The sequence below is a fragment of the Chaetodon trifascialis genome, chromosome 1 (genome assembly GCF_039877785.1).
Source record: "Chaetodon trifascialis isolate fChaTrf1 chromosome 1, fChaTrf1.hap1, whole genome shotgun sequence".
Classification (NCBI taxonomy): Eukaryota; Metazoa; Chordata; class Actinopteri; order Chaetodontiformes; family Chaetodontidae; genus Chaetodon; species Chaetodon trifascialis.
Window position 1 is genome coordinate 23,136,174 of NC_092056.1, and position 9,519 is coordinate 23,145,692.

A 9,519-nucleotide genomic window follows, 5' to 3' on the forward strand; every position below is an offset into this window, starting at 1 on the left:
AGGCATGCGTAGGTCCAACCCTGTCACTGAGAATTTACATTTCCAGACAGCTGATTTGCATTCATAATTATGTTGTGGTGACAATGTAATCACTGCCTAGATTATGTTGAGAGACAACATTTCTGTCAGTGTGTGAAACTACATTTTCTGTAACATGCTGGAGCTACAGGGAAGTGGATGGTGGGCATAAAAAGTTCAGGACTGTCACACCACAGTCCAGGGTTCACATCCAGCCTCTTGGTCGGTGGTTAGGTTTAGGTGATGAAAGCGCTTTGGCAACGATTAGGGAAAGATCATGATTTTGGTTTCATGTTAATAAGAAAATATTAGATCTCAAGTCACTGCTGACTTTTTCTATATTAAAACGGACCATAATATTTCCTGCCACAGCAACACTGCCTATTCTGATGGAAAACAAATGAAATCCACGGTCAGTAAACATACGTTCAATATCAACATTTTTGCGATTTGCCAGGCATGTTAATTAACAACATTTCCCCTTTAATACAAAATGTAATTCTGTCGACATTACCTTTCCTTGAAAATGTATTTGCTGTTACTAATTAGTGGCATATAAATGTAACTTCTAGGAGACAGGACTGATAGGCACATGGCATGTAAGAACATATTGCTATTCATATTGATTTAAAAAGTTTGTCTTAAATTTGTACACTTTCAACACTGGCATTCTGAGCATTGATTACTACTTCTTCAGGAGAGAGACTGGAAAAACAGCAGACCTCCGTGAAGAAAAATGTGTTCAGTAATATTATTCCCACTCTGCCTTGTATTACAAAACATGTGTAGCGCATAGAAAAAAATCAAAAACTAAAAAACAAAACGATGCAGCTGTCGAGGATATAACATTTCTTTCTTGTCTCAAATTATTCACTGGTGTGATGTGTACTCTTAAATGTTGCTCAGTGTTTATGCTTTGTTTGAAAGCGGCACAGATTGATGGGGCTAACACCCTACTTTAGATGATCATGTTCAGAATTATAATTCTGCTCCTTCATCTATATAAAAGTGTTCCATGTCCCAAACATTGACTTTAATAGAACACCTGCCAGTTCTGACAGTCAGCTGGCCTATTGACTTGAAAAGAGCAGAGGATGCAAGCAGCAACTTGGCTCAGAAAAGATCAATGATCCATGAATGTAGAGGAGGGGTGGGGGGGTTGTCTGCGTGTACACTTATGGAAGTGTTTGATAATAACAGACATGTGAGTATAAAGACACCCGCTGATTTCATACAAGGGATGGTCACAGAGTAATAATGTCAAACCTGTTTAAGTATTCATGTTTACCATAGCTTGTTTTTCTTTTTTTGCACACTTGCGCCTCATTCACAGATTATCTAAAATCTGTTTTGGATTATGCAAACTTGCTCTCATAGGCACCCATCATCTCCCCCCTCCCTAATGAAAAATGTAATTTACCAAGAGGGAAGGCGTGTATTAGGGAGATTTAGTTGTGCATATAGGCTACTGTACCTAAGCAACTTATTATCCTGTAACATTGTAGTTTGCCACAGATTTCATGTCTCGCCTCAGATTAAAGATGTCAGACAAACAAAATGTCTTGTGTTTGTCCCCTCCCCTTGTGTCCACCATCACCAGTGACACCAAAAATGAATCTAAACATCATGTTTTTTATTTATTTATCCTTACTTCTAATTCAGGTATTTTCATTTCATTTATTTAAACGCTGAGTTTTCTCCCTATGTTCTAAACGTGAACAGCTGATCCATGACATTCAGATCAGTTTCCATTTACAGATGTGTCTCCTTATTGTCTCCGCTCTGCGCAGCTGCTTTAGCCCTGTTTAAAACACTGTGTGTAGGACAGACTAATTGACCTGTTAGCTGCGTCAGGCATACGCTGCTATATGAGCCCATCATGGCCATTATCTCTGCTTTCCCTCAGGTACATCGCCATGGTGGTAATCCCATTGCGCATGCATCATTACCTTCACTAGCAAAGGCAGCTTTTCTTTACAGCCTCCAATTTAATTAAACTTGGTTGTAAATATTTGATGCACACCTACCCTACATTTTAATGTATAGAGCAAAGCAGCAGGCTTCGTGAGTGATTACTGTTGGGGAGGAGGAGGAGGAGGAGGCGAGGCTCCCTGTTAGCATCTTGTCATTAACAGGACTGTTACAGTAACGGCCTGTTGACTGATCTAGACCTGCAGACTTCTTATGATGAAGCTCACTCACATCAGGTACCTTTTCCCTGCACGCTTTGTGCTGAATATCTTTTTTATTCATTATTGCACAGCAACTTTTAATAAAGGAAAGGTATCCAGCTGCTCGAGTACGCTACCGTATTAAATCCCCTACAGGCGACCTTTAGTTGAAAATATATCACATATATCATAAGTGTTAAGTATGCCAGTCGTCAAAGTCGCGTGTCCTCTTTGCTGCTTATGGCAGGTTCATCGGTGATGAGAGACTCAGACCTTTGAATAGCCGCCTTCTTGAAATAGATGTATTCAGGCCATATTAAAAATATATTTGTTTTTGCGTTCAGCCTCACGAAGATCACTTAATAGGTCTCAGATTAACACAGAAGGAAAAACTGCAGTGGGGGGAAAAAATCCAAATAGGCCTAAGTTATTATTCCTGACCTTCCTCATCTTCATCATGTCGATTTTCCTGGATTTACCACACTGCGTGCACTGCTGACAGCTCCGCCATTGGCCAAGGACGCACAGGATGACCACAGCGCCTCTGACCTGAGCCTGAATTGTCCTAATACGGGGAAAGACTTTTATTACAAGCATAATCCCACAAATACGACCTCAAATGACGCTTTGCGAGGTTGTGGACTATTTGCAGGTATTGTTTCAGGGGTGGTCTGGAATCAGATTTAGTCATAAAACCTAAATCTTCGCCTGCCGATGTAATAATAATTCACTGGTTTCAGGAATGAAGAGAGGAGATCAAGTCAGAAACAGAACAGACCTTCGCGACCGAGGAAATCATTGATTTAACAACATCATTTCATTTAAATGATTCTATATAAAAGGCAGCTCTCCGCTCTTTGTTTTCGGCAGGCAAGTTTACATCGTTTGTTCTGTAAAGTAAAACTGGTTTCACAGACTTGTCAAATCGAGTATGTAGATTGTGGAATAGCGCGTCAAAATCAATATCCCAGCCGCAATTAGTTCTCACACAACCCTTTTGTCGTTCGCCACGGCACTATTTGATTTTAAAAGTTTGAAATGTGAGGATCAGAAAGTTTTTCAGAGCGTCAGCAGGAATCACAGACTACAGTGATCATCTTATTACAGCTGTCTGCAGGAGAGTAATAAGAGTTAGCCCATAACGAGATGGACTATAGGCAAAACAGGCAAATCAAAGGGACTTTGATAGACCATGTGAATTTCTCTGCCGGGTTTGATCCTACAAATGACCTTTTAATTAACACAATGTTAAGTTAGTGCAGCGGCTCGCTACACAGGGGACAAAGCAGCATTCATTCTATGTCCCTGCCTCGCTGCTTGGCCTGAACAGTAACAAAGTGTTTGATGCCACTCCTGATTAGATGCTGACAATAGAGAGACGATGTCCCCTTTCTTCCGCAACTTGTGGATTTCACTCACGTCTTCCTCTGAATTCTGACCTTCCATCAGCGCTGCGCCTTTCATGCGTCGAGTCAAGATGATCAACTTTGATCAAACGCACATCCGCAAATGTTTTAATTGGCCGACCGGGCTCTATAAATAACCAAGACACAGAAAACGAAAGCTCTTGGAAAAAAAAATGTATTCTTAGAAAAAAAAAGTCATGAATGGCAAACACAGAAGAAGCTCACATTTTGAACACAAAGACAAAACTGTTCAGGTCCACGCGCAGCACAGGGGATCCAGTCCTTCTACAGCCAACCTCATGTCCGACAAGCTTTTCTCTTTTACATCAGGCAAAATGACACGAAGCCACAATAAAACGCAACATGTAACAAAATACCGAAATGATATACGAATCAACCAATAAGCACGTTAAATAACAAACAAACAGACGACGTACCAAAATAATAAATACACAGAGAAATAAATAGGTCTGCTACACTACACGATTGCCATACACAAATTCGGCCGTTTGTATTGGGCCCTTCTCGTTCCTTTGCATCTAGAATTTTTGCATAAATTCTTTACCACCATAAAAAGAAAGTTGTGCAAAACGATAGCCACGTCCACAGTTTGACAGCTCCCACTGCTGCAGCGCCAGGTGACTCCCATGTGTCATATTGAGGCCGCTACTCGGCCAGTGAGTCCTTTAGTGCATAATAAATGTCCCCTTATTTATTGTGGTGCAGTTTCCAGCAATCTAGGAGGAAAAAAACACAGCAGGAAATAAGGTGAGCTCCCAAAATGAGAAGAAATAAGCAGTGTTTGTAATAAGTTATTTAACAAAACAGAGAAAGTTTATTACTCGGCTGACTGCAATATAAATGTTCATGTTTTGTCTCATATTTTGATGTTTATTATAAATTACTTTTGACTACATGCATTTTAATAACCTGCCCCCCGCCCCAGTCATATTTAGTTCAAATAAGAAATACAATTTAGCATTACATATTTAACCGAAAGCGACAGAATGAGTGTCAAGTGTGGATCCTTGTTCACCTGTGAGTGTTTCATGGTGTGTGTGTGTGTGTGTGTGTGTGTGTGTGTGTGTGTGTGTGTGTGTGTGTGTGCGTGCGTGCGTGCGTGCGTGCGTGTGTGTGTGTCGTGACTTCACTGGTTTCTTCCAGTTCAGTGCAGACTCTCACCTCCTTCACCTCTTCATCACTGGTCTGAACGCAGTGACCTTGTCATCCTGCACGGTCCCACAGGCTTCACTGAGGTCAGATGACTGTGTGTCTGCTTTGCCACCAGAGAATCCTACACGACCAAATAAAAGCATATCTGAGAAACTTGCCCCCGATGCAAGCTGGCAGAAAGTGTCTCAGCACTTCACGACCATAAAAATGGTTTTTACTACATCCAACAATGCATGGAAACTTAAATCATATTTGGCAATGCTGATGTGCCTTAATGTACCAGGCAGTGGAAATCACTGTATTCCTCTACAGAACCAATTTTTCCCCCTTTCAATATGTTTAATGTTGCTGATATCAGATGACATACCTTCAATAGTGGAGTACTGACACGTGTCTGGGAGTGCAGCATAGGATGAACAGTGCAGTTGGAGGTCCTTGTGACTGTAGCTGCCGGTGCCATAGACTTTTGAGTGCAAGGATGAGCCCTCTGGGAAGGGGCTCTCGGCATTGGCGACGCTGCCTGATTCATGGAGGCCTCTCATGGCCCCACACTGTCCGGTAGGAGCCACGGCAAGCCTGGTGCTCTGCAGCTGGCAGTCTCCGCTTGAGTTGCCTGTCCTGACATCCGAGCCATGGTGCTGAGGGCTCAGTATCACCCCTGAAGCTGCCGTACGAGCCAGAGACCAAATCCGAGGCTTATCTGATGTTTCAAAGTGAGACAGGGACACCGTTCCTGTGAGGCTGGTGGAAGAGGGTGGCTTGGACACTATAGGATCCAGGAAGTCGGATGGGAGAGGGGGCAGGGTGGTGACACTTTTGATGGCGCAGGGGAACGCATGAAAGCTGTTAGTTAAACTCAGGTGCAGCTCAGAGCTGCAGTCTCTCTTTTGAGGAACTCCAGATACTGCCATGGCCCTCTGGAGGTCCTGCTCGTCTGCAACCACCTTCTCACAGTCACTGTCCAGCTTGTCACAGTCCTCCTCATCCATGTCCTCCAGATCGCTGAGATGCAGATCCTTCTCCTCCTTGCAATCACTAGAATCTGCATGGAAGCAAGGAGATTTTTTGGTAACACTGTTTGAAAAGAAGACATACTTTGTTCAGAAAATTTTCAAATGTACTTTTTTACCCTATAACCTACTGCAAAATTGAACTTTATGCCACCAAAAGGTAGATGAATGATTACCTTTGGTGACACATTCTTGGTCGCTCTTGTTTAGGTCATCCTTCCTGTCATCGCTGGCCTTATTCTTTGGTGACCAGGTCATCTTGTTCTCTTTCTTTAGCCTCCTCCTGGCATTAGCAAACCAGGTGGACACCTGGGTGAGGGTCATTTTGGTGATGATGGCCAGCATGATCTTCTCTCCCTTGGTGGGGTAGGGGTTCTTGCGGTGCTCATACAACCATGTTTTCAGGGTGCTGGTGGTTTCACGAGTTGCGTTCTTTCTTCTGGCTGTGCCATTAAAGTCTACTGTCCCGTATCTGAAAAGTGACACGAACAAATTCAAACATGCACGCAGACAGTGGCTATTAGTGCAGTTGGTGATGGATATCACTCCGGCATCTTATGTCTTTACTCCCTGCTATTTGAAATATATACAGTGTTGCTCCATGCAGGTATCAGTATGGAGTTACACTCTGACCTGATCTGAATGCAGCATATTCCCTCTGTTAATGGCAGCTTTTAATGATCAGTGGTGAAATGCTAATGCTCATATTACACATAGTGGACACACATGAAGGTAGAATTTACCTGTCATATTGATACTGTCCAAGTGAGTGGTCGTAAGGATAGTATGCAGCGGTTTGAGTGATGCCAGAGTGTAAAGTGCCTGTGCTGTCCTTAATGTCATACTGTGGATTCTGTAAGAGACAATGAGGTTGTTATAAGTATGCAACATTCAATGTTTCTCAACATGTTGAAGATTTTTGAAGACAATCTCAAGCATAAATTTAATTTTCTTCTATTTTCATGTTTTTAAACTAACAACAAATCACTCTAAGGCAGAGTGATTTGAGCTTGACAATAATACTCCTACACAACACCAATATGTCTTTTTACAGTGTATTTTAAAGTATAATGATCCCAGAATGGTCATTTTTATTATTGTGCATATATGTATATTTACTTTTCAACTGTTTTCAAGGACAATGTGCAATATTTCTATTGATAAATTTTAGCTGACTTCAGGTGTTTAAAATGAGAAGTTTCAGTTGCTTTGCAAAATATGCATTTAACAAGTCATTTAGTCCTTTATCCACTCCAAAATCGTTCTTAGTTCCATCTTACTGAAAGCCAACAATCCTAATTAATACAATTTAACTTTTTTTAATGTTGTTCAGCAGCATACAAGTGCTAATAATTTTGCAACAATAACAAAATGAGATTTGAGTCAAATGTGACAAGTTCCTCTGCAGCCTCTGCGCTGCTTCCTCTCACCAAAGTGACAGGATTTTTTTTTTTTTTTTTTTACTTGTTTTAAAGGGGAGCCAGATGAGACTGGATGCTGGACTAAACGGCTTGTCGAGACGGATATGTTTGCAGTGTGAGATAAATTGATGAACAAAACCCGGTTGATCGATCAGCCTGAGCCCCCCTCCCCCCTTAGCGCATCAGATGAGGCTGAAGTGAGCCCACCAGAGTGGAGTAGATAGCGGATGGGTCGGTGCTGTAGGGGAAATAGTTGGCGTAGTTCTGGCTGGCGGCGGCCGCTGCGGCGTAGGGAGAGCTGTACATCCCCAGCGCTGCGTTCAGCTCGGTCCGGCTGCTCGCCAGGAGCCGGTTTTCGTAGGACGGGCAGCAAAAGGAGGCGGCGGCGGCGGCGGCAGCGGCGGTCTGGGAGCAGGCTGTCCCGTCAGAGACCGACCTGGAAATCGAATCGCAGCAAGTCGTACTGGGGTTTGCCGACACGAAAAACTGCATGAAGAGAATCGTGGATAGACATGGTCATTGGCTGTTTCTGCTCATATCTGGATGTCTGTGGTAACTCTGGAGCGACTGTGGGGGAAGCATTGCAAAAAGATATCTGAGTTAAGTTGTTGATCCTTGAAATCTTAAAACGAGTGAAAAGGTGAGCTGGTCTCGTATGTTTGTTGTTCACATCAGTTCAGTTATCATGAACCTTAACTTGTGACCTGCCTTAATTCAAGGTAAGTCACTTTTCAGAGAATTCTCGGATTGAGAAGAAAGTATCTTACATTGTGAACAAGTGTAACAAACGATGTCACCGTCATTTATTTAATGTCTTAATAAGTCAAATACTGCAGTAAATGACACTGGAATCATATTTTCCGGTGGATATTAAGATGGAAAGAGATGTACGCAATCCGTGCGTAAAAGTGCCCTTATCATCGATTTGAAAATTAAACTTAGACTTCGTGGAAGAACAATCAAAAATAATGTCAGTGTCAAGTAAATCACCACCTTATTTCAAATGTTAAAGATTTTAATTCTGTATATAATCAGTTGAACGCTCAAAAATAGCCTATTGTCGAGATAAAAGTTGGTGACAACTTTTCAATCAGAGTAACTTTAGTCCCCTGATCGACTTGAACTTCCTCGAACTTGACATTAAGCGCAACAATAGTGTCTCAAAATGTAAACAAACCGCTTTAATCAAGTTTTAAAAGCTCTCAAGATGATGGCATGTATTTAACGTCCCACAAGTCATTTAAAGAGAAAGTATGTGTACGAGCGCTACAGCCCAATTACACCTCGCACTGAGCAATAGGTGACATTCATGCCTATTGTCATCAGAAAAACACGTGAGTTCATTCATAATTCAGTGTAATTGGACACGGGAGCGTGTATATCGATATTTGGTTCAACAACAAAAGCACCACGCGAAAATAGCTGCCAATACTGTCAAAGCAGTCACTCACTCAGGAATGTTTCTGTCAGAGAAAAGTGTTCTGTCTACAGGAAAGCAAAAGAAAATATGCAACAACAAAAAAAGCCAATTGTGTGTCTGTGCGCGTGTGTACACAAAACTTAGAAATAAGAATCAAAGTGGCTTACCTGTGAAGTTGCATTGTAAGGGTATCCAAATTGCGAGAAAGACATAGCTGCTTCTTTTGTTACCATCAGCAATATTCTTCACCCTTGATCGATTGCAACCAATTCTACTTCAAATCCACCGTCTTACACACATTTCCACGCACGGCCTTTCGCTCAATAATAGATGACTTCACTCATAGGAGGGAGACTTTAGGCTGGCACCAGCTGCAGATTGTTTTATATGAATGAATAATCCCCCCAAGGACCCGATAAGAAATAAAATTAAGCGTCATTAAGTGCAAAAAAAATGTTGTTGTGTTAGCTGAAGGAGGCTTAAAGGATAACGTAAGACTTGCAAGATATGGACTCTGCTTGTGCTATTATTTGTGGCTCTATAGTTCTTTAGCATTCATCCATGCAAGGGTATCAGCGTGACGTCACTGTAATCCCGGAACGGCAGGGTACCAAGGATAGAATAATGTCTTTGCCAATCACGTTCAACGCAGGGTTTTCTTAAGGTGCACTGTGCAGTCTTTTGTAATAGAATTCGTCACCGATTTGCTGAAATAAAGTCTCGGAAAATTGTATTATTGTTCATCATTATTGAATTGTAGTGTGACAGCATATGGAAAGCCTTTGTGAAGTCAAATTAATGAGGGGGAAAAAAGAAACAATGAATGTTTTTTGTCACTGGGGTGAGTTATCACACAGCATACACATTCGGCAGAAGGGATTACTTTTTCTTTTCAACAAA

At 41.8% G+C, this 9,519-nt stretch overlaps 1 protein-coding gene across 2 annotated transcripts; it reads right to left on the reverse strand.

Moving 5' to 3' along the window:
* Positions 1–3,752: 3,752 nt before the first annotated feature.
* Positions 3,753–9,153, reverse strand: irx6a (iroquois homeobox 6a). 2 transcript variants are annotated; one of them, XM_070964842.1, is made up of 7 exons: positions 8,787–9,153; positions 7,407–7,685; positions 6,522–6,631; positions 5,955–6,250; positions 5,136–5,810; positions 4,778–4,889; positions 3,753–4,332 (listed from the first exon to the last, which is right to left on the reverse strand). In XM_070964842.1, exons 1-6 carry the CDS (start codon positions 8,850–8,852, stop codon positions 4,783–4,785), a joined length of 1,533 nt encoding a protein of 510 aa, XP_070820943.1. In that variant the 5' UTR covers positions 8,853–9,153; the 3' UTR covers positions 3,753–4,332; positions 4,778–4,782. The 2 variants fall into 2 exon arrangements, with proteins under 2 accessions (XP_070820943.1, XP_070820952.1); XM_070964851.1 differs by having other exon boundaries at positions 3,759–4,332; positions 7,407–7,635.
* Between the last annotated feature and the right edge of the window lie 366 nt (positions 9,154–9,519).

Bases quoted from the DNA above. Each gene is read 5' to 3' on its own strand.
- irx6a (XM_070964842.1), bottom strand. From the start codon at position 8,852: ATGGTAACAAAAGAAGCAGCTATGTCTTTCTCGCAATTTGGATACCCT. The intron at 7,686-8,786 runs GTAAGCCACTTT...CTCTTCATGCAG, and splicing joins CTTACAATGCAACTTCACAG to TTTTTCGTGTCGGCAAACCC. The intron at 6,251-6,521 runs GTAAATTCTACC...GTCACTTTTCAG, and splicing joins GGACAGTATCAATATGACAG to ATACGGGACAGTAGACTTTA.